The following is a 24,406-nucleotide window of genomic DNA, read 5'->3' on the forward strand; positions in this document are numbered from 1 at the left end:
AAAATCACCTCCATCTCTTGTTCTTAAAAGTAGTGGCCTTATGAAATAGTAGTCCTGGAGTATCCTGCTCACCAAAACTTGGCTCTTCTTCAAGGGTGTCTCTTATGTATATTGCATGTGCCCTGCTATTGTAATTGAGCCACTTTTGTATTAGTCCAATCATGGGTCTTTTCCTATTGTGGACAGGGTTTGGTCCCTGTGTTGTACTAGTTTTGGTCTGCCTTGGGCTTGCAATGAGTCAGTCCAGGCATTTGCCAGAGGTACAGTAGCATTGAACTGCTGAGTACTTCTTGTGTTATCTAGGTGTATCATAGGATGAGGTGAGCTTAGGGTCCTCTTACTCAGCCATCTTCCCTGGAAGTTGCTGTTAGTATTTATATTGCTAAGCCCAGTTATGGGAATGTGTTTTTTTAATAACCTAAAATTATATGGTCAGTTAATTTATGACAAAGGAGACAAGAATGTACAATGGGGAAGGATGGTCTCTTCAATAAATGGTGCTAGGAAAACTGGAGAGCCAAATGTAAAAGAATAAAATTGGACTACTTTTTAAAACCATATACAAAAACTCAAAATGGATTAGAGACCTAAATGGGAAGTGGCACCCGGGTAGCTCAGTCAGTTAAATATCTGACTCTTGATTTCAGTTGAGGTCGTGATCTCAAGATTGTGAGATCAAGCCATGTCAGGCTCCAGGCTCAGAGGAGTCTGCTTCTCTCCCCACCATGCTCCTTTGCTCCCATCCCCCCTCCCCGTGAGCACCTACACTTTCACTCTCTCAAATAAATAAGTAGATCTTAAAAAAAAAAAAAAAAAAAAAAAAAACTTTAAAAAATCTTTAAAAAACCTAAATGGGAGTATGTTTTAATACTAAAAAGGTGAGAAGATATATTTCTTCCTCCACTGATCATATCTGCAACATTAACCAGGTTTTTCAAATCACTTAACTTAGATCTTTCTACCTACCACTTTGACCTAACCACAGGCTCAAGCTTTCTGCAGGGGTGGAGAAAGCTTTTTTCCAAACAAGTTCTTTAAACCTAAGTGGTGCCGGAAAATACCACAAACTACCACAAAAATACTTAATCTTTCCATACCTACATTTTATGAAATAATCAAAATCAAATTTGTGTAAGCTGTTTTCAATCCCTATATCTAGCATTTCCCCCCTTCTACTAAGTTCATAATTTAATCAGCAATTTCCAATTGTTTTATACTCAAGTCTAAATAAACATTTTATTTTTTAAAGTTTTTATTTATTTATTCATGAGAGACACAGAGAGAGAGAGGCAAAGACACAGGCAGAGGGAGAAGCAGGCTCTGTGCAGAGAGCTGATGTGGGACTCAATCCCTGTACTCCAGCATCACGCCCTGAGCCAAAGGCAGACGCTCAACTACTGAGCCACCCAGGCGTCCCTCTAGATGAACATTTTAAATTATTCTTTAGGGAAGCATTTTCTGCCCCATTATAACATTCTTTTGCTCAATTTCACTACCATAAGTTCTATTTCTAAAATCCTATCAGGAAAAAGACTGCATAGTTTCTGTAGAAACTGCTTCTGGAACCATTTCAAAACAATCCCAAAGACAGTGTATTAATGTAGAGATATATTTCTACATTAATAAAATATGCTTTATAAATTAATCTCAAGTCTGAGCCAGACACAGAAGGGTGAAAAGCCTGAATTCTATATCCACATAATCAACAGTCTGTGGAAACTGGGACCCATGCCATTGGTCTCCAACTTAGCACAGTTGGGAAATGACACATTCTTTATACAGCACTCATCCAGGAAATGCGTGGGTCAAAAAGCACACCAGTAAAAGGTTCATAAACTTGTTTTATGAATGAAGTATAAAGTATACTGACTCCAAGCTGCAGCCCCTTTGAGTACATAATTTTTCAGTCATTCTCCAGTTTTTATGTTAACAGATAGATCTATCTATCTACCTATCTATATATCGGGGAAAAAATGTCAACCATAAGAATATTGTCCCATGCCATTTCATAATTATTGATAATCAGTTTTCCAAATGTGCCCTCATTCTAAGATCATGCCTTCCCACCTGCCCTGTCCACCAAAAAATGAAATGATACACACACAAAACAATGCAAACTTATACTTATCAAATTTATTCATACTACCCACGAAAAGCAATTACATTTGTACATAAAATCATTAACACAGAACAAGAGAAATCTGATTAGACATACAATACAGAAAAATAAGTGTGAAAATTAAAAATAGCATTTTAGTTATTAAACTTATACTGTACTTTCTACTTATTTATAGCAGCATCTGTATGATTCCTCTATCTGTTAATAGTTAACTAGCAGCAAAATTTTAAAAATTACACAAACTCAGTAGATGTTTCCCTCCACTGTTTCATTCAAACAGAATTTATCACATTAATCAAACAAAACCACATCTATTTCCTAAAGAAAAAAATAGGAAAATATTTCATAAGTTACCAGTTTCCCCCAAGAAAAAGAAAGGGTGGAGTGTGAAAGGAAGGTGAAAGAAATTTGCATGCAATTACCAAAAAGTAAATTCTCAGCCTCTTGACGAATTATGGGTGGATTTTGTGGAGTCTCCGTGTGTGTTAGTGAATGAAGCTATGTTAACTTTATTTCCTGACTTTATGTTGCAGTTGAAAAATATGTGGAAGTTTCCAGGAGGCCTGTCAGAGCCTGGAGAAGATATTGGTGTGTACACCTTACATATTTTTAACTGGCTTGAAAATGTTCAGGAAATTTGTGTTTACTTTTTTGTTCTATAGCTGAAAATAAGATTTAAAATTTTCTAACTGGTTTATACTGAGAAATTTCAGAGAGGTTTCTTCAGAGCTACTACAAAATTAGCAGCAAAACTTGTAATATTACAACTTACCCCACTAGTATAAAAAATACCATTAGGAGCACAACACCTATTCTGTTTAGAATTGCTCCTAGGTTAATTTGTTTGAAATAAAAAGCTTTGGGGATCCCTGGGTGGCTCAGCGGTTTAGCGCCTCCCTTTGGCCCAGGGCGTGATTCTGGAGACCCGGGATCGAGTCCCGCATCAGGCGCCCTGCATGGAGCCTGCTTCTCTCTCTGCGTGTGTCTCTGTGTCTCTCTCTCTCTCTCTCTCTCTCTCTCTCTCTGTCTCTCATGAATAAATAAATAAAATATTAAAAAAAAAAAAAGAAAAAGCTTTGCATATACATTAGAAAATTTTAGCAATAAGGGTTATTTTGGATTTGACTAATATTGTTACTGGAATTAAACTATAAGAAAACACAAATTCTTGACCATTTCACCCCACAAGGATGAACAGTAACTTTTAAATGAACCTCAAAATAAGTATTTATAAAGTCACCTATAGAGCAGTAGTGACTTAATTCTCCTCTTTATTTACTATTTATTTTAAATAGGAAGTCAAACTTAGTAAAATGTCCCATACAAGAAAGTCTCAAATGAGAATTCCCTAAAACAACTTCCTGAGCTCAATCAGCTCTTGTTTTTCAAACAAGAAAATGTGAAATAAGCTAAGAACTCTCCATGTTACTGATTTTACAGTAAATAGAAGAAAGAATAAAGACAGAGTTTTCCTACCTATTCCTGACCCTTGACTGGGTCAAATGCAGTCTGCATCATAATAAATCAAGATGCCTCATTTGATCTCAGTATTATTTCTCCATGATTTTTTTTCTCATATGCATGTCCCCTACTTAGCCAACATTTATATATAAAGGCAACTTCCTAGGTTCTATATAAATATTTAAAAATGTATATATATTTGAAACTTGATGTTTTAAAAATGTTACCCAGATGAAAATGCCCTGTAAACAGTAAATAGCCAACTCCTAACAAACCATAAGTAAATTTACTACACTGAGATATGTCCATAGCAAATTTTGGCCTTAAGGATCTTCTGCCTAGATTCTATTGCTTAGGTCTTCTGTTGAAATAACAGATTTTGTGGTGGTGCAAGTAGTGAAAGAGAGGGCCACTTATTTTGGAACACCTAATTATTTCATACTATCCTTATGTGATATATGAGAGTGTGTGTGAACTAGTTAAATTTATGTCTTACATCCTTACCCAATCCATATTGGACAAAAATCAGGCTACAGGAAGTATGTTTAGCTTCCTGTAGCTTGCCTTCTTAAATTAATTGACTTTTTCCTTTTGAGTTTTTATGGATCTTGTGAATTTTCAGTTTACTTATATTTAAATGCAAATGAAGAACACATTTTCAAGTCAAGTATACATAATTTTAGGTTTAAGTGTACTCCAGAACACTTCAAGTCCAAATTAAAAACAACAAAAAAAGTAGTGAATTCTGAATTAAGTATTTGTGGTTGGCACAACCACCCCACCTATCTAGAGAGCATATATATACCTCAACCATGAGGAGTTACAAGAAAAGCAGATGGCATTCATCATATTGCTTAGGAGTATGTAAATTAAAGCTTTCCCTTAGAACTGATAAAACCCTGAAAGCAGCTAGAAATGATAACTGACAATAGAGTTCTGGAGACTATGTCCATATTAGAGCATTTCTGTCTTATAACACAACAGAATATCCTTGAGGATGAGCCAAATTACCTAAGTATTGAAATTATTTTCTTTAAACTCTGTATTTAGGAGTGTATTTATTTTAGGAATACAACCATCACAAATGTGCACACATTCATATTAGCTCTTGAGTAGTAAACTCTAGTTAACTGGGAAACACGTTTGTTTGGAATCCTTCATTCTTTGATAATACTAGGTAAATGAAGCACTTAAAAAAATTAAGGGGGGGGCGGTGGCATATATAAAATAGAATACAATCTTCAGGCTTTAATATAATACCCTAATAGTACAAAAGTATCTACAAGGTTAAAAACAGAGAAAATGCCTTCCTAAAAAATCATCATTACCATCGACAGGAAGAGAATCTCCTGCATGGTCAAAGGACCAGAAAGCAGCAGGGGGTCTGTTCAGAGCTCATCAGTGCACCAGCATCAGAGGGAAACACCAGGGAAACCCACATTCTGCACAGTTTTTCCTATTTTATTTCAACCTGATCCTATTGTTAAATATTACAAACTAGAAATAACAAAATAAACTCCATTTCACTGTCCCGTAACTAAACAAAAACACTGTGACATATTTAAACATATCTCTCAATCAGCAAAAATAAAAATGAAAACTTCTTGGTTTTTCCTATGTTCCTTAAACATATAAAATAGTAAATGTTATTTCACTTGAGCTTACAGTACATTAAAATAAAGGTACAACAGAATAAAGCAGTTTATCTGGATAATAAAATCTAAATTCATGGCAAAAAAGCTGTGGGGTAAAGATTTCCATTTTGAGGAGGAAGGAGTCACTCATATCCTGGATGAAAAAGCACTTATATACCCAGTCAATTTTTAGTCTAGTCAATAATATGTTGACTCAAGTTAAACTGATCAAACTACCCAGGCGGTGCTGATTTCTAATCAACAGCTAAGGTGACTGCTGAGTAAGGTAGATTCACTCACTAGTCTGTCCTGTGCCTCCATGATACATAAAAAGGCTAGATTCCAAATGAAATGCCAAATTCTTGATTAGTTGTAGTAAGAGCTTAACGGAACCCCCATGGTTATTTTTTTTAAAGTGCTAACAGAGTAAACATTTAAACAATAGTTAAATTGTAAATCTCATTTGCTGATTTCACTTAAGACTAGTGCCACAACCTGTAACAAATTTAATAACAAACATCTATTGTATTCCCAGCTGAAAATTATCTTTCTTAAGGAAGATTTTCCTTTTATTCACATAAATTCCTTTTTTATGTTTTTAGTTTAAAACAGTAATTTCAAACCATGTTTAATCTATGAAAAATCTCAAGGGGAAGTCAGCATGTAATTAATTCAAAATGGTGGACAAATGTCTTACATTTTAGAACACTTTGTTTTTCCTGTGCATATTGCTATAGCTGTTTCTTAAAAAACAAACAAACATGAGCTTATGTAGGCAATTGTTAAGACAAGGCAATAGCCCAACTACAGGAAAATTGAGATTTTTTCCTTGATTTCTTCTTCCTTACCTATTCTTCACCAGTATAATTTTCTATTTGACAAGGAAATAGAAGCATTGAATAGAGGTCTTTGAACAAAAATCTATGCCTGTGACAATTGTGAAATTGGGAAGCTTCTAAGCAAACTGAGCAAAGAAGGCAGCTATTTAAAGAGTTTCTCATAAACACTTTAGGAGACAGTGACAAAGCATCACAAAATTAGAGAAAGCCCATTTAGGGGGTTCTTCTGGAGATTTAGAAAGAGCAACCACAGAAATATTAATGGCAATCAAAATCCTGTCCCAGAAATTTGCATAATATTGAAAAATCAACCTTATAAAATGTGAAATCCATGTTGTATTATAAAATTCTGTAAATTGCAAGCTTTTCTTTTTTTTTTTTTTTTTAACACTTTTGATAAAATAGTTCTTTGGAATCTCAAGAAACCAAGGAAATGCCAAAAATTACTAATGGGATTCCACTGACAGAATAATTAGGGGAGCATAACAAAATGGTTATAAATGAAACTGTTCTATGACTTTAGAGGCTTGACAGTCCCACCCAAGATCACCAGGAAGGTTTTGAACTTTTCACAGCTCAGTACATTCTGCAGCTCTACAGACAAAGGAAGAATGAATCAATTTTTCTCAATACTGATATGTATAAATTTAAGTAGTTTTGATGGATGATCACAAACAGGAAATAATGAAGAAATATGTAAGAATGTTAACTGCAAGAACCTGTATTTTCAACTTTTGGGAAATAGAGTCAGAAGAGGTTAAAAATGTGACCCCCAAAATATACATACCAGGTGGGTAAGTCTACAAATAGCAGCCAAAGAAATATTCGATATTTCAAAAGCTTCTAAGATATATAGTTGTAAGAAAATACTTTGGTATTTCAGGATGTCCAGAAGGCAAATCCAGATCCTTACTGATTTGTACACCTATCTTTTATGTAGGAGACACAGCAGTTCGAGAAGTTTTTGAAGAGACTGGTATAAAATCAGAGTTCAAGTCCCTCCTGAGCATTCGGCAACAGCACGCCAGTCCTGGAGCTTTTGGGAAGTCAGATATGTATATCATCTGTCGCTTAAAGCCATATTCATTCACCATAAATTTTTGCCAGCATGAATGCTTAAGGTGTGAATGGATGGATCTCAATGACCTGATCAAGACTGAAAATACAACTCCTATCACCAGCAGAGTTGCTAGGCTGTTGCTCTATGGGTATAGAGAAGGCTTTGACAAGATTGATTTCACCATGGAAGAACTTCCGGCAGTTTACACAGGCTTGTTCTATAAACTCTATCACAAGAAACTGCCAGACAATTACAGAACTATGACAGGAATGAATTAAATCCATATTTGCACATTTTAAAAAATCTTAAGTAAATTGTACGTGCAGAAAAATGTGTGCCATATTATAAAAAGTAGTGGACATTTGGGGTTAACTAAATATCTGATTTTAATTTTCTCATGAGTATAATTTACATGAAGAAAACTTACTTGAAGAAAATGTGCAAATTTTAAAAGCCTCTTTTCAAATGAAGCAAATGTAAGAAAAAGATTGTAGCTCTAAGTAAGCTTCACTAGATAAAGGCAAATGCAATATAAAAGGTGGAAGTCTATACATTTTCCAGGCATTTTTGTTGCTTTTTCTTTAGTAAGGCAATGATTAAATATTTACTATTAGATAAAAGGTTATCTGACCATTTATCCAAACAGAGCAGATCACTGTACACATTTTTTCTTTTCTTCCATTAACAAATTTCTAAAATATACGTCTTCTTTCATGTGAAATGAGATAAGATGCTGCCATTTAGATCAGCTCTTAGCAGACATTGGAAGAAAAAGTATAGCTTTCTGCCCAGGTCCTGTTTTTGGTCCAAGTTTATACTGCCCAGTTCGTTTCAGTGCCACATACCAACTGGAGTATTTCCTTGACCGGTAAGTATTGTAGTTATTAGATTCCAATCGTTCAAAAAAGAAGCACTCGTCAGTAACACATTTCTGAAAAATAAAGGAAGAATTAATAGTTACTATTATATTTTCATATGAAATACTTAGGATAGTACACTGTCCATTCTGCTCAATCAGCAGTAGTGCTCTTGGCTTGAGCAGGACAGACTAGTTTGCAAGACTCAACAGGCCAAAGTCAGACAGGATCTAACTCTGTAGAGGGATGCAGGAAGGAACACAGCAAGTCAGTGGGAGAGCTTTCAAGCACATCTCTTCAGAGGAAGACTCCAAGGACCAATGTCCAGCCCCCACAATGGACAGGCCAGGTATTAGGCAGCAAGAGCACACCGCTGCTATAGGAACCACACTGCCTCAGACTGGAAACATCCCGTGAATGAACACAGATTTCACAAAGGGGGATACGCCCAGTAACAAAGAGCGCAGTACACTTAGTGGTTTCCGGTTAGGTATTTATGGTGCATCCATAGTCCTCCCAGTCCAGAGGCAGGTTACCGATTAGGGATCATTTTTCTTTTTATCAGGGTTCCATGAAAGTGCTAGAAGAGTAACCCAGAAGTACCTTCCTAAAGAAGAAGGGCTTTGTTGCTACTTTACTCACAGAAACAGAATCAATTCCTTAAACTATAGCAATGCTTTCCTAATGGTTAATGTTTCTAAGGCATAAAAAGAACAGTTTATTATACAGAAAATAGCTAATGTATATAATGCCAAAAAAAAGTATTGGAACATTACATCTGATGAATCATTATCTGTTAGTGTTTTGAGACTACTAAGTAACAAAGACCATACTGACTTCTGGCAGTGTCTTTCTTGTGAGAGAGGAAACTACTCTCCCTTATCATTTAGGTTCAACTCTTTACTGGGGGTGGAGGATAGCTAGCTTTACAAATAATTAGACCTGGAAATACTATTCCAAGTAATGGAGTCTAATAGGCTGCTACGTTATTTCAAGTAAATGTTCAAAAATCAACTTGACAGGTTAGACTGTTGATAGTTTCTGACCCCTGGGGTGTGTGTTGGGTGGGGCGGGAGGGTGTCAACAAATAATTTACTATAAGGGAAGAAAGGAAAACTAATTTACTTTTTATATTACAATTAGGAAGAAAAAATTATAAACTCCTATAGAAAACCATATAAATTTATACATATTTGTATCTTTACATTTAAGTACAACATGCATACATAGATATATGATATCAGCCTATATTTTTGTATTAATGAGTGTACCAGATTCCAGCTTATTTCTACTACTCAAATCTAGGAAACTTCAGGTTTAGGAAAAGACACATTCAAAAGACTTTTTCCAGATTCTTTAGTTCTTAGATAAACAGTGGCACAAACTGAGAAAAACGTAAATCAATAAACAGAACAATGAAAAGAGCTGACATAATAACCAAAATGCAAATGATCTAAATGGGAGTAACAGTCCGTCTCTGTTATCTAAAGTGTGGTATTCGATCTTATAATTTGCTTCTAGGGATAAAAATTTAACTGGATATTTACTTGGCTTTAATGTTTTTGATCACTGTTAACTTTTAAGAATGGCAATACGAATTTATCTGATTTGCCCATTTTTTGCAAGAAATTACTAATAAAGCAACTTAGTCTTCTGATGCAAATAAATGACAGGTAGCATTACAGAGAAGCACACATTGCACAAGGACCCAGCTCTGTGATAAATGTAAAGATTCAAGTGTGATAATGGTGAAACACTTATACCTAGAAAAATGTTGATGGTCCATGGCCAATACTTCCACTTTACCTTTGGTGAAATTTATTATGCTTTTCATTTAACATAAGTCAACCAGTGTTACTTTATTTTGTCATCTTTCAGTACCACTGATAAAAAGTCTTCCTCTTTCCCTATTCCAGGTTTAAGATCAGGAGTAAAAGAAGTAGGTTCAAGAGTGAAAAAAAATCATGGTAATCATAAAGATAATTATAATTGAGCTTCTCCGGCTAATTTCCCAGAGGAAGACCTAAACCACATCATTCTGGACACTGATTTTGGGGTGCTCTGTCAGCCTCCAGGGTGCCCTCCTTGCTAAGTTGGCACTCCCTACAATGACAGACCTATTGGGATATATATTAAGTCAACAATATCTGCCTTCTCAGCTAGCTCCTACTATTTCAGAGAAAAGTAATAGTACCAGTGATTAAGTGGATAATACATCATGAATCCACTTTTTTTTTTTAATAGAAGTTACTTGTACCTTTACAAAAACAAAGGGGAGGGAAGAAAAACTTGCACCTGTGAATGTTCAGATATGTAAATTTACTAAACTATTACACACTTGAAAACAAACTACATTTTTCAAACTACATTGATGGGGGTATGTCAAAGAGTATAGGAGTCAACTGGAAAAGTTCCCAATGGCCATGGCAAAAGTAGTTTGAACAAAATAAATAACACAATATTGGATTATAACCTAAAGTATAAAATCAGTATCCATGAGTATATACTGATAGATGTGATTAAATAAATAAATGGAGAAGAGACAAATTTCTCATGCAAAAGAATTCCAAATTTGTAGAGATTTCCCCCTCAAGGAGATGGAGAATAAGCCCCTATCTTAAATGTGGACTATGTAAAATGACTTACTTATAAAGAATACAGTGTGGAAAGGCGGGAAAAAGAATAATGTTTATTGTAGTAGAGACAACACTACCTCAGCCAGATGATCAAGATTAATATAAGTCTTGATATACAATGAAAAAAAAATAAGGTAATTTCTCCTCCTCACTGCCATTTCTTCGCCTTATGCACCAATTGCACAAATCTGGTCCACTGCTAAATGTTAGATGTGAACTTTATGGCCATTTCCCCATGCTCTGTTTTTTTGGATTGTTTATTCTTTTACAGTACTTTGATTTTTCAGTTTTGGCTTAACAGGGAGTTTGCTCAACATGGATCCAAAAATGCTTTGCTTACACCACTTCTGAGAATTAAAACCAGACATGATGTGAGTATCAATGTTGATTATTTCAGAACAAAATAAAACACTCAAATTATGAAAAGATAAAAGCAAATTTGACCTTAATCTTTGTATATACATATATGTTGTGTAAATTTTATAAGATAGGTTTCTGAAACCAATAATTTTCATTAGGTAGTAAACTTTGCATTTAATCTAAAACTAAACTTTGCATTTATCTCTTAAAAAAATATATACATTACTCTTCAATTACTCTATTTTTCTGACAAATTTGATCAGTATATATTGCCAATCTAGATAATTGAGCCCTCAAAAATCTATTTTCCCTAGTCTCATTTCATGATTAAGGCCCTTCAACTAAAGTTTTTCTATAGGTTAAAAAAAATATTTTACTTTTTACTGTAATTAAGTGTATATCGTCCAAATACATTTTTTTCATGTTTCACTATAATGGATCAATGCAAGTTATATACACATTTTTAATATTGAGATATCTTGTTCAAGATATCATGATGAATAGCGTTATATAGAAATCAATATGCAATTTTCTAGCATATAAAGACCAGGTAAATTTTCTATACCAATGCTAATATTGATGCTGTTTAGTGACTTAAATTTAAAACTACAGCTAAGTTCACTATATGCAGTTTTTTACAACCTACAATTTTTTACAACCTACAATTTTGTGAACACATAAATCATGAATCCTAATATTTGTTCTTGACTTCTGTTGTTCATGGCAACAAAATTTATCCTGCTGTGGAATAGAATAAAAATCTGTTGCATATTTAAAAACTACTCAATTTCAGCCTCTAAATATAGGCTTTGGCAGTTAAATATAGTTACTCTTTAAACTTTATATTTTCTAGCTTCAAAAAGGGGCAGAGGAAAGACCCTTAAATGTTTTTCAAACAGTGAGAATTCCTTAGCCTGAAAGCATTCATGCCATTACTATGTGAAAGTATTGGGGGGAAAAAAATAGTACACAACTTAGTCTTTTTTCATACTCTTAACTGGTAGCAGTCAACAAAACATGACTCTTAGAAACCAAAATATTTTATGTGTCCAGACTTTTCTTTCTGAGAGGAAATGAGGATGTTTTGCAAATCGCTGCAGGAATCATACACCTGGGAGAAGGCAGTAGACTCCAGGGATGTGCCATAACACAACAGTCTGAAATGGGGCCAGGTAGAAGAGTGGAAAGAAGTATGCCTGTGGCAAGTGCAAGTTCATAACCCCCAATTTCTCCAGGTTATAAGGAGTATCTGCAACCTCATGATTGCTAGTGGTCACAACACTGGACTTATACCAAAAGTTGCTCTTAGGTTTTTTGTTTGGCTTTTTATATGCCAGGCGTCTCTTCTCATTGTCACCTGAGTGAGGTCTCTGCTGACGTCCCTGGCTATGGTGTCTTTTACCATCAGAGATTCATCTCAACCCATTAAATATTGGCACAGATATGAATAGCCAAGGGTCGAGACTTTTAATTTCTTGCCTAAAAGTTGCTGTTGGTGACAGCTCGATGCCTAGGGGTCTGACTCAGAAAGAAATATGTCACTTAACTGACCCACTGACACCACCTCCTTGAGTTGAGGGTAGGGGCACTTCTCATCTGAAAATTGACATAGCCCACCCAGACTAATTTAAGAGAGAGGATTGCTGCTGAAATGTCAAGGAAGCAAGCCACATACATTGAATGGTAAAACTGGAGATTAACTCATTAACTTGGCAGGAACAGAGCCTATGATGGGAGCTACAACTGAATCTTAGCTGTTGCCACTAATAAATCCTTAATTTTCCATATATGTGTAATACCTGCAGCTTTGTTCCCACATAGTCTGTGATAAATTTCTAAGCATTGCTAAATTAACTCTTACTGCATTGACTTGAAGGAAATCTGTTGGATCAGGAAGAATGAACCTATAGCCAAAGGGATAGAAACATATTTAAGACTAAATAAAATGCTATGACCTTAATCTTGCGAAAGGTCCTGTTGCAGTAAGGAAGAAACTATAAAACACTTTATTTTAGAGCAATTTCTGCTTCTCGTGGCACAGAATCAACAGTTTGGAAAGCTTAATGACTGTTTACCGAGAGAAGAGGTCAAAATCCTCTTAATTCTAACTTGTAGGGAATTCTGTAAGAATGAGAAGATAGTTCAGTTTTCGTATCTATTGTTTTAAATTCATCTCCTCTTTTATGGACTCCAGTAGTTTCAGAGATGCTCTTGAAAGTAAAGTAGTTTCTGTTTTCAACACTTTTGACACCTATGAAGCTTTTAATCATTACAGATGAACATATATTCCAGCCTATGTTTTGAGATAAATAATCCCTCCAATGCCACCATGATTACTAGGTTACTTGATCTTTTAATCTCAGTAAGTGGAAAACTACAGGATAACAGTTTCAAATTGTCCACTGAACTAGACTAAGAAAGAAAAAGTGAGAACTTTAAAACCACTTGACTAGTGTTGTCTACAGTTAGTCATAACAAAAGCAAATTTTTGTATCTCCTTTATTTTCCCCACCACCTTCACTGTTTGACAGTAGCCAAAGCAACACCGAACCATTGCAGAAGCCATCATGAGTCACACTACAGGTGTTTTGTCACATACTGACGTGAGAAGAGTAGGAGTAAACCTCTCCTCTCTACAAACTCAAAGTTGTCCAAAATTACTGATTCACTGTCCTGGAAATATTTAAAGTGCTACTTTGGTAGATTCCCAGTGTATTACATCACCCTTTAACTTGACAACAGACTGGTAGAAAAAAAAGACAAGAACAGTAGAAGTAGAAGTCCCAAGTACTCCATCTTGTAGGACTATATTTTTTGCCTGGGAATCGCATCCATTCTCCTAATACAACTATTACTTATATGCTGATGACGCCCAAATCTATATGTGACACAGACCTCTCTTCCGAATTCCAGACCACAATTACAACTATATAGTGAACATCTCCATCTGAATTTCTCTTAGGCAACTCAAACTAGGTAAGTCTAAATTTGAACCTGTATTACCTTTTTCCAGAACTTGCTCTTTTCCTCCTTCCCCTTTCTCATCTACCTTCTCATACAAACCAGAAACTGAGGACTTTTTCCTCTATTTCACTCCTAAATCAAATCAATCTCAAGTGCTAGTACTTCACTCAATCCTCTGTCCTGTCATTGCCAGGTTTTCATCATCGGGACTATTACAATGGCCTTCTAACTGGTTTGTCTCCACCAGTTTCAGCCCCATCAAATCCATCCTCTACACTGCTGCAGAGTGATCTTTCTCAAATTCAAAACAGATTGTGTCTCTTAAAACCCTTCATGGGTTTCCACTGTGTGTAACACATGGTGTATAAGGCACTTAAGCAGGTAGTCTATCTCTCCAGCTGTATCTCTTCCCTTCTACTTTGCATTTCCTTTGCACTTTACACTCCAGAAGTAGTGAATTATTTGTAATGCTAGAGAAGTACTTCCTAAGCCTTCTCCACCCATGCCTTTGCATATACTATGTTCTATAACATAGTATATGTTCATCTCCACTCCTCTGCTCCTGACTGCCTGATGATTTCCTCATACATCATCTAAAATCCTATTTATAGGTTGTCTTCCAAGACAAGTTTAATCACTTCTTTTCCTATATTACCTCCTATATCATAATACTTATTTCCTGTCCAATATTACTATACATTTACACAATATATAGAAGGAACACATCAAAACCCTTACACCTACAAATACTTATTTACACTTCTACCTCCCCAGGATATGATTCATTAAGGGCACAGATGATTTTGTATTAAATTTTATAACCCATACGCCTAGCATCTGGCAACTGTATACTCAATACTGGCTATTCTTGAAGAGGATTCTAAAGTTTATTCAACTACCAAAGAGAGAGCACACACCATTACACCCAGAGTTGTTATTTATCCTGCAAAAGTCATGTAAATTGAAAAATATGTCAACATAAATACATCTTTGTCAGACGATCAATCAGATGATTGAAATATTCTTTATCTTTATAACTTTGTTTTGGTACCTTCAGAAATCCAAAGGTCTTCACTCAGAAAAAAACTCGGTATGGCTTAAAATACAACTGCTCAGTAATACTGGATCTCCTCTGTGGGGAAAGTTATAGGCAATAATAACTGGCTACTGGCATTGGTATCATGGCTGCGGTTTATGTGTATACACACACACACACACACACACACACACACACACTTTTAGGTATGTATTCCATCTACTCCCCCAGTGAGACAGAAGTGGGGTCTTTTATCCTGCTTTTTTTCTCTGCACTATTTCCCACACATCATGTCTGCCCAACAGACATGTAATCCTGGTTCTAATGACAATGGTGGAGTTCACAGGGCTGCTTTAGTGAAAAGAATACTAGCTAGGAGCTGTGACTCCTGACTAGCTGTGATAAAAAGTAAGTAAGTGAAGTCCTTGTCCTTAATGAATTTATACATAAATAGAAGATGACGCAAAAATTTTGAGGATCTATGATACATGATCCAGATTTGGGCATTTGATATAAATTATCTAGTTTAGTCCTCACAAGAACTCTCTAAGGTAGGATCATTACTGTCTCTATTTTACAGGTAAGGGATCTAACTCAGAATAATTTGCTTGAGAACACACAGCTAATATGTGGCAGTGCCAGTATCAGTGTCTAGGTTGAGCCCACATTCTCAACTAGTACTCTATACTGTAAACATTTTGTATGTGAAATCTGAAAGAAGAAACCTGATACTGAAAATTTTATATGTCCATCTCACTGATCTTCAAACAACTGCTTAATATAAGAATTTTAACAACTGTAGCTTAATAGCTTTGCAGAGAAGGCAGTAAAATGCAATGAATTAGAGCTCATGCTCCAGAGTCCAGAATGCCTCAGGTGCCATCTTATGTTCTACCTCATGTGAGCTGTGTTTCCATGGTTACTTTATTATGCCCCAGAACTTCAGTTTTTGTATCTGTGAAATAGGGTGAGTACCACTACTTTATAGGATGAATACAAAGATTAAATTATATAATACTTATAAAATCCGTAATAAAAAAATAAATACCAATACTAGTAAATTAACAGCAACAGAAGCTAACAAATAAAAAAAAACTACAAGAAAAGAGAACATTACTTACAGAAGCCAGTAATCTTCCATCTTCCTTCATAGCAAGATAGCGATTTGCACATACTCCTTTGATGGACACAACGCCTCTCTCTTCTGCTTGAAGTTGCAATTTGACTGTAATGGAAAAATTACCTTTGTGGCATCACAGAAAAAACAGCCGTCTGCACATTTACACAATATGAAGTCAAGTGCAACCAGCTTATCCACTCTGGAGGGTTTGCAAGGTGGGGGATGAGACAGATGTCGATTAGATCATATTAGGATGAGATACAGATCCTCTAGAATTTGAGTGCCTCTAAATTCCCTTCTCCTGGGTTAATAAACAGAAGAGTGATAGAATGGAGAATGTTTTCCTTTCCTTTGATGTGCAATTAGCCTCCACTTGGCTCTGTTAACTGCTTACAAGGTTTTAAAAAGTGAACAGATTTTAAAGTACATAAAAATGAAAAAAAATAAAGTACATAAAAATGTAGGGGCACCTGGGTGGCTCAGTCAGTTAAGCCACCAACTCTTGGTTTCAGCTCAGGTCATCATCCTGGGACTGAACCTGGCTTCAGGCTCTGCATTCAGTGAGGAGTCTGCTTATGGATTCTCTTTTTCTCTCCCTCTGCCCCTGCTCATGCTCTCTATTACATATTTTTTTTAAATAAAAGTACATAAAGATATAAACCACTTGTGAGAATTTCCACACTAAATTTAAACTTTTTAAAGGTTGTTTCTTTGTTTATTAAGAGAGAGAGTGCAGGGCAGCCCCAGTGGCGCAGCGGTTTGGCACCGCCTGCAGCCTGGGGTATGATCCTGGGGACCTGCAATGGAGTCCCACATCGGGCTTCCTGCATGGAGCCTGCTTCTCCCTCTGCCTGTGTCTCTGCCTCTCTCTCTCTGTGTCTATAAATAAGTAAATAAAATCTTTAAAAAAAGAGAGAGAGAGAGAGAGTGCACACGTTCACACAATGTGGAGGAAGAGGGGGAAGAAAGGGCGGAGGGAGAGGGAGAGAATCTTAAGCAGACTCTATGGTGAGTGCAGAGCCTAACCCGGGCTCAATCTCAAGACCCTGAGATCATGACCTGAGCTGAAATCAAGAGTCCATGCTTAGCTGACTAAGCCACCCCAGGGCCCCTTCAAAGTTTTTAACCAATTCTTCACAAATAAAATATAATTGAATTACTCACTACTATCTTTTGGTTTGTATTTCCTTGAGTTTCTACACATATTTCTAGCTTCCCCTTTAATACAATACCAATGTATTTACCTTTCTTTATGGATGGATTGTGATGTATACCTTTTTTTTTTTTTTTTGCAAATATCTATCTCGTGGAAAAACAAAATGCTCATACTTAATTTGCTTTTACAGTGTGTTGAAAGATTTTCAGAATATAAGATCCTGAAGAGGATGACTTGTTAATACTGCATTATCAACATTAAGCAGACTGTAGGAAAAAAAAATAGATATTACATGATTATGATTATCCCATAAGGATAATTATCTAATTAATTCAAATAAAAATGAAGTTAACAACTTCTGTTTTACTATTCAGAGGTTGCATTTTTCTGCCAAAATCGTATTCTCCAAAATATCTTTTAGCTAACAGATTACATAAAAAAAAAAAAAAAAAAAAACAGGTTCTGGGGCCAAATAAATTTAGGAAATTCTTGGTTAAGCCAGGTTATCTCTTTATTGCCAAGTTTCTCAGAACTTTGCTTCTTACATTATAAGTCACCGTAAAGGTATACATTGCTTATAAAATTTACCTGGTCTCAGAATGAATTATGAACATATCTATGAATGTATCTAGGACATTCTTCAGAGCAATAGAAAAAATAAACATTCAAATATTTAGAAATCATAATATTAATTAGATAAGATTAGAAACAAACTAAGTTAATTTTCCCAGGTGTGTCCAAGTAGCTAGGGAAACTTGGCATGAAAAAGCAATGTTTCAAAGATTCTGGAATAATTAACTTTGTTAGATATTATGTCATAGTAATTATGTTTTAAAATTTTCCATATCAGAGAAACATACAGGTAAAAAAGGACATAACATCTGGGATTAGCTTTAAAACATTTTAGCAATCAAAAAATAAAATATTCTAGCAGCCAATCAAATTTTTTATAAAGTGGGCAGGATAAATAAAACAAGATTTGATTAACTGATGTCAATAGCTATTAGAAGCATGGGAGCTTATTATTCTATTTGCTCTACTTTATGAATGAGAATTTAAATTTAAAAAAATCTGTTGAACATTTAATGTCTGATTCTCCTCTGTGTAACAGTCACTCCTAGATTTCAGAGAACACAGCATTAGGTAAGCTTGCATTTACCAGGCAAAATTTTACAGAATCTTAAAAGATAATATAAGGTAAGAGAAATATAATCAAAACATGAAAACTAAACAAAGAGGGGCATAAAGTCTTTTTCACAACATTACAGAGAGGTATAGAAAATAAGCTTCATTTTTAACAGATATAACCAAAATTACGTTAATGAATATAAACAAATTCTTGTATACAGCTCTAATATGATCCAGATAAGCCATATTAATTATGAATATATTTATATCTCTTTTCAACTCATAAGGCTGCATACATGCTCATGAGACAAGACTGCATAATCACTATACTTTCTTTTGGTGCTTTATCAATAAACTGTAAGCCCAGTTGTACCCTACCATCACTAAGTGTGTATTACTGGTCATAAGGGAGATTATGTATATTAACATGGGGCCAACACCAGTGACTCAATACCCCAAGCAAATGCCATCGCTCCTTGACCTTATACAGATTCCTTGGGTATTCCACACTAAGCAATTATCACTCAATATGAAGCCACTAAAAAATAAACATTAATTGTAGATGCTTAAAAAATGTTTCCATTGCCATATAATTATAAAAATATATACTTTAAAGATAACCACAGCCCAAAACAAGCTGTATGAGCCATAAAATCATACATTTTCTTTAAAATCCCATTAAGGGGCAGCCCTGGTGGCGCAGCAGTTTAGTGCTGCCTACAGCCCAGGGTGTGATCCTGGGGATCCGGGATCCAGTCCCATGTCAGGCTCTCTGCAGGGGGCCTGCTTCTCCCTCTGCCTGTGTTTCTGCCTCTCTACCTCTGTGCCTCTCATGAATAAATAAATAAAATTTTTAAGAAATAAAATAAAATCCCATTAAGGCTGAGATGCTAGAAGCAGGACAAAGCTGAATAAGATCCCTCTGATAAGCAAGAAGCCTTCACCAAATGCAAAGCAGGATAAAAAGAGATCTCACAAGACGAGTTCAGGAGCAAGGCTAACTGCTGACCTACCCAAACAGTTGTCAGCTGGGCTATAAGGCAAAATAGAATACAAAAAAAAAAAATTATCCAATTAACCCAAAAGAAGGAAGGAAGAGAGAAACCGGACAAAGAACAGATGAGGAAATTAGAAAATAAGATCCAAGATGGTAGATTAAACCCAAACATATCAATAATTACACTAAATGTAAATGAACATTTACATTTAAGGGAAAAAATTGTCAACAAGATAAAAAAGCAAGATTCAGCTGTGTTAATAAGAAAAGCACTTTAAACAAAAAGACAAAGGCAAGTTGAAAGTAAAAATGTGGGAAAAATATAAAAGTATAAGAATGTTGGTATGGCTATAATATTTGATAATGTGGACTTCAGGGCAAGTAGTATAGAGATGAACAAGGTAATTGCATGATGATAAGAGGTCAGATACATCAAGAAGACCTAATAATCTTAAATGTGTAGCACCTAATAGAATCCTAAAATAACTGAAGCAAAAATTAAGAATATGGAATTTATGAATATTATCTACCAAATTGACCTTTTTTTAGATCATGTAGCTTTCATTCACCTGAGACTTTCTTCTCCTCTTAACATCATAGTTATTTGAAAACTGTGCTAAAAAAAATATTAACTGCCAGCATAGTAAGCTATTCTATGCTTATTTGCCTAGTGTACTTAACTTGCTCAAATCAATCCACTCCAGCTGACAAGTTTTTTTTCCAAAGTCACCATGATATTAAATAATTTCAAGGGCTCTTAGGATGCCTGGGTGGCTTACTGGTTGAGCGCCTGTCTTTGGCTCAAGCCATGATCCCGGAGTCCTGGGATCAAGTCCTACATCAGGCTCCCCAAAAGGAGCCTGCTTCTCCCTCTGAGCATGTCTTTGCCTCTCTCTCTGTGTCTCTCATGAATAAATAAAATCTTTTTAAGACGGGGGGGCTCTTGTTCTGAACTACTGGTGCTCCTAATTCCTTTAACAGTCTGTAGTAATTCATATATGATACGATTAATTTAAAATGTACAAACAAATAGTTATTGATATAGTCACAGTTGTGCAACCAACCACCAATACAATTAATTTTAGGACATTTTCATCATACATACCCTTTAGTATTCACCTCCCATGACCCCAATACTACTATCTCCAGGCTTAGGCTACCACTAATCTACTTCCTGTCTCTATAGATTTGCCTATTCTGGATATTTCACATAAATGGAATCATGCAATATGCGGTCTTTTGTGACTGACTTCCTTCACTTAGCATAAGGTTTTCAAGGTTCATCCATGTTGTAGCAATTATCAATACTTCATTCCTTTTTATTGCCAAATAACATTCCACTGGATCAATGAATCACATTTGATTTACCCATCCACGCTTGATAAACATCTGTTGTTTCCAATTTTAGGCTATTATGAATTATACTGCTGTGAACATGCTACAGAAACAAGATTTGGAGTAGATATATTTTCATTTCTTCTGGATATACACTGAAAAGCCAAATTACTAAGTCTTATGGTGATTATGCTTACTCATTTAGGAATTGACAGACTTTTCAAAACAACCATTTTACATTCCCATTAGAAATTGAGGGTTCCAATTTCCCCACCTCCTGACCATATTTGTTATAGTCTGTGTTTGGGGTGGGTTTTGTTTTGTTTTGTTTTGTTTTTTCTATTTTTCTATTTGTTTTTATTACAGCTAGCCTACTTAGGTGTGAAGTGATATCTCTTAGTTTTGATATGCATTTTTCTGATGGGTAATGATATTAGGCATCTTTTCATGTGCTCATTGGCTATTTGGCTAGGGAGCTCTGTGTGGTCTCTTTTAAAAGGACACTGATCCCACTCATGAGGGCTCCACCCTTATGACTTCATCAACTTCTGAAGGCCCTACCCTTTTTTTTTTTAATTCTAGTAGAATTAACTTATAGTATTATATTAGTTTCAGGTGTAGTGATTCAACAGTCCTAAACATTACTCAAATCTTGACAAGATTAAGTGTACTCTTAATCCCCTTGACCTATTTCACCTATCCCCCAACCCACCTCCCCTCTGGTAATCATCTGTTTGTTTTCTATAGTTAAAAGTCTATCTTTTGGTTTGCCTCTTTTTCCTTTGTTCATTTGTTTTGTTTCTTAAATTCTACATGTGAGTGAAATCCTATGGTATTTCTTTCTCTGATTTTGCTCAGCATTATACTCTCTAGATCCATCCATGTTGTTGCAAATGGCAAGATTTCATTTTTTATGGCTGAATAATATTCCTGTGTGTGTGTGTGTGTGTGTGTGTGTGTGTGTGTGTTGCATGCACTACATCTTCTTTATCCATTCATCTACCAATGGATAGGTAGGTTGCTTCTGTAATCGGACTATTATAAATAATGCTGCAGTAAACATAGAGATGCATGTATCCCTTTGAATTGGTGTTTTTGGAATGCAATTACTAGATCATAGGGTGGTTCTATTTTTAACTTTTTGAGGAGCCTCCATACTGTTTTCCACAGCGGCTACACCAGATTGCATTCCTACCAACAGACAAGAGGGTTCCTTTTTCTACACATCCTTGCCAACCCTTGTTTCTTGTGGTTTTGTTATTAGCCATTCTGACAGCCATTCTGAAATAATATCTTATTATGGTTTTGATTTGCATTTCCCTGATGATGAGTGATGTTGAGCGACTTTTCATGTGTCTGTTTACCTCTGTATATCTTTGGAGAAATGTACATTCATATCTTCTGACCATTTTTTAATTGGATTACTTGGTGGGGTTTTTTTGGTATTGAATTATATAAGTTCTTTACATTTGGGATACTGTTTTTCAAATATGTTATTGCAAATACCTTTTCCTATTCAGTAGCTGTCTTCTAGTTTTATTATTTCCTTTGCTGTGCAGAAATTTTTAATTTTTAGGTAGTCCCAACAGTTTATTTTTGTTTCTGTTTCCCTTGCCTCAGGGAACCTATGTAAAGAAGTTGCTATGGCCAATATCAGAGAGACAACTGCCTGTGCTCTCTTCTAGGATTTTTATGGCCTCAAGTTTCATATTTAGGTCCTTAATCTAAATTTAATTTATTTTTGTGTATGGTGTAAGAAAGTGACCTAGTTTCATTCTTTTGTATATAGCTGTCCAGTTTTCCCAACACCATTTGTTGAAGAAACTATCTTTTTTCCCCACAGGGGGGAAAAAAACCCAAACTTGCCTCTTTTGTCAAAGATTAATTGACCACATAATCATGGATTTACTTCTGGGCTCTCTGTTCTGTCCATTGATCTTTGTGTTTATTTTTGTGCCAGTACCACACTGTTTTGATTACTACAGCTTTGTAGTATAACTTCAAATTAGATTGTCATACCTCCAACTTTGTTCTTCTTTTTCTTTTCTTTTTCTTTCTTTTTTTTTTTTTTTGTTCTTTTTGTTGTTGTTGTTCTTTTTCAAGATGCTTTAGCTATTGGGGGTCTTCTTTGGTTCCATACAAATTTTAGGATTCTTTGTTCTAGTTCTGTGAAAAATGCTGTTGGTATTTTGATTGCATTGAATCTGTAGATTGCTTTGGATAATATGGACAGTTTAACAATATATGTTCTTCCAATCCATGAGCCTGGAGTATCTTTTCATTTATTTGTGTCATCGTCCATTTCTTTCATTGTTTTGTTTGTTTTCATAGTACAGGTCTTTCACCTCCTTGGCTGGGTTTATTTCTATATATCTTACTATTTTTTAGTACAACTGTCAATAGAATTATTTTCTAAATTCCTTTTCTGGGGCTGCATTATTTGCATATAGAAATGCAACAGAATTCTGTACATTGATTTTGTATTCTACAATCATGCCAAATTCATTTATCAGTTCTGGTAGTTTTTTGGTGGAGTCTCTAGGATTTTCTGTATATAGTATCATTTCATCTGCAAATGGTGAAAGTTTTACTTCTTCCTTACCACTGGACGCCTTTTATCCTTTTTTCTTATCTGATTGCTATGGCTAGGATTTCTAGTACTGTGTTGCATAAGAGTGGTGAGAGAAGACATCCCAAAGGCTCCACTTTCTAATACCATTGCACTGAAGTTAGGACTTCAATGTATGAATTGGAGGTGGGGGAGGGGGGCACAAAGATTCAGTGCATAACACGTATAAAAATTGTGTTAATGTTCCAGATAGAATCCCTCAGATACTCTGCAGATTCTATACAGTGTGAAATCTCAGCCAGTACTCAAGATTGAACAGTACAGTCCAGTGAAACTAAACCTGGTCGCATTCAAGTTAGATTTTTAGTTGTCACTCTTCCATGTTGCACTGGCTTCATGGGGTGGAAAGATACAATAATCATACTTGAGATTTAGAAGACTCTTAATAAGTCATTATATCTTATGACCTAGCAAAGGCATAAGCCAAAGACACATTTCATTTGCTGGGGAGAAAAGGGGAAGAAGGTCTTCATAAGGAGTAGTTTTAAATATTAAATACTTTAAGATAGGAAATGAAAGGAATTACATTAAATTTCCATATCAAGAGTACATTGTAAAATTTTCCACATTTGTCAGGAAATAAAACATAACAGACAAGACTACAAAACAAAATTTGTTCTGAAAAATTGAGGATGACTTAATCATCAACTCTTCTGAACCATAAAAATCCATTCTGTCTGCATCTAACCAGGAAAGTATCAACCTCAGCCTGGAAATTTAAAAGTGTCTGGAAATATAAAATTATAATATTATACTTAGATAAAGGTTAAAGCCTTGTATTTCACCTTATATAAAAACTAAAACTACTTTAAATATAGGCTTTGTTATATATTTGAAAATTGTCTACCATAGGTATTTAAAAAGATATTTTCTCCATGATAATACTATGAAATTTGCCACCTAAAAAGTGCTTAATAAATAACTATAGGGGCACCTGGGTAGCTCAGTCAGTTAGGCATCTGCCTTCAGTTGGAGTCTTGATTCTGAGGTCCTAGGATAGAGCCCTGCTTCTCCCTTGCCCTCTACCACTCCCCCTGCTTTTGCTCTCTCTCTTAAATAAATAAAATCTTTCTTA

The 24,406-nt window shown here is 35.2% G+C and overlaps 2 protein-coding genes across 4 annotated transcripts in view; one reads left to right on the forward strand and one right to left on the reverse strand.

Moving 5' to 3' along the window:
* The window catches only part of NUDT6 (nudix hydrolase 6), a 32,607-nt gene extending 23,801 nt beyond the window's left edge, over window positions 1-8,806 (forward strand). For 2 of the 3 annotated variants that reach the window (XM_038564723.1, XM_038564724.1), the window contains 2 exons: window positions 2,653-2,707; window positions 6,994-8,806. In XM_038564723.1, coding sequence (XP_038420651.1) covers window positions 2,653-2,707; window positions 6,994-7,391 — 453 coding nt within the window. In that variant the 3' untranslated portion in view covers window positions 7,392-8,806. Of the gene's footprint in view, window positions 1-2,544; window positions 2,708-6,993 lie in introns of those variants that run through there. The other variant, XM_038564722.1, reaches the window with a different exon arrangement.
* Window positions 2,114-24,406, reverse strand: part of FGF2 (fibroblast growth factor 2) — a 76,632-nt gene continuing 54,339 nt past the window's right edge. The window contains exons 3-4 of the mRNA XM_038565228.1: window positions 16,088-16,191; window positions 2,114-8,044 (exon numbers count right to left, since the gene is read on the reverse strand). Coding sequence (XP_038421156.1) covers window positions 7,859-8,044; window positions 16,088-16,191 — 290 coding nt within the window. The 3' untranslated portion in view covers window positions 2,114-7,858. The remainder of the gene's footprint in view (window positions 8,045-16,087; window positions 16,192-24,406) is intronic.

This window comes from Canis lupus, chromosome 19 (genome assembly GCF_011100685.1).
Source record: "Canis lupus familiaris isolate Mischka breed German Shepherd chromosome 19, alternate assembly UU_Cfam_GSD_1.0, whole genome shotgun sequence".
NCBI lineage: Eukaryota > Metazoa > Chordata > Mammalia > Carnivora > Canidae > Canis > Canis lupus.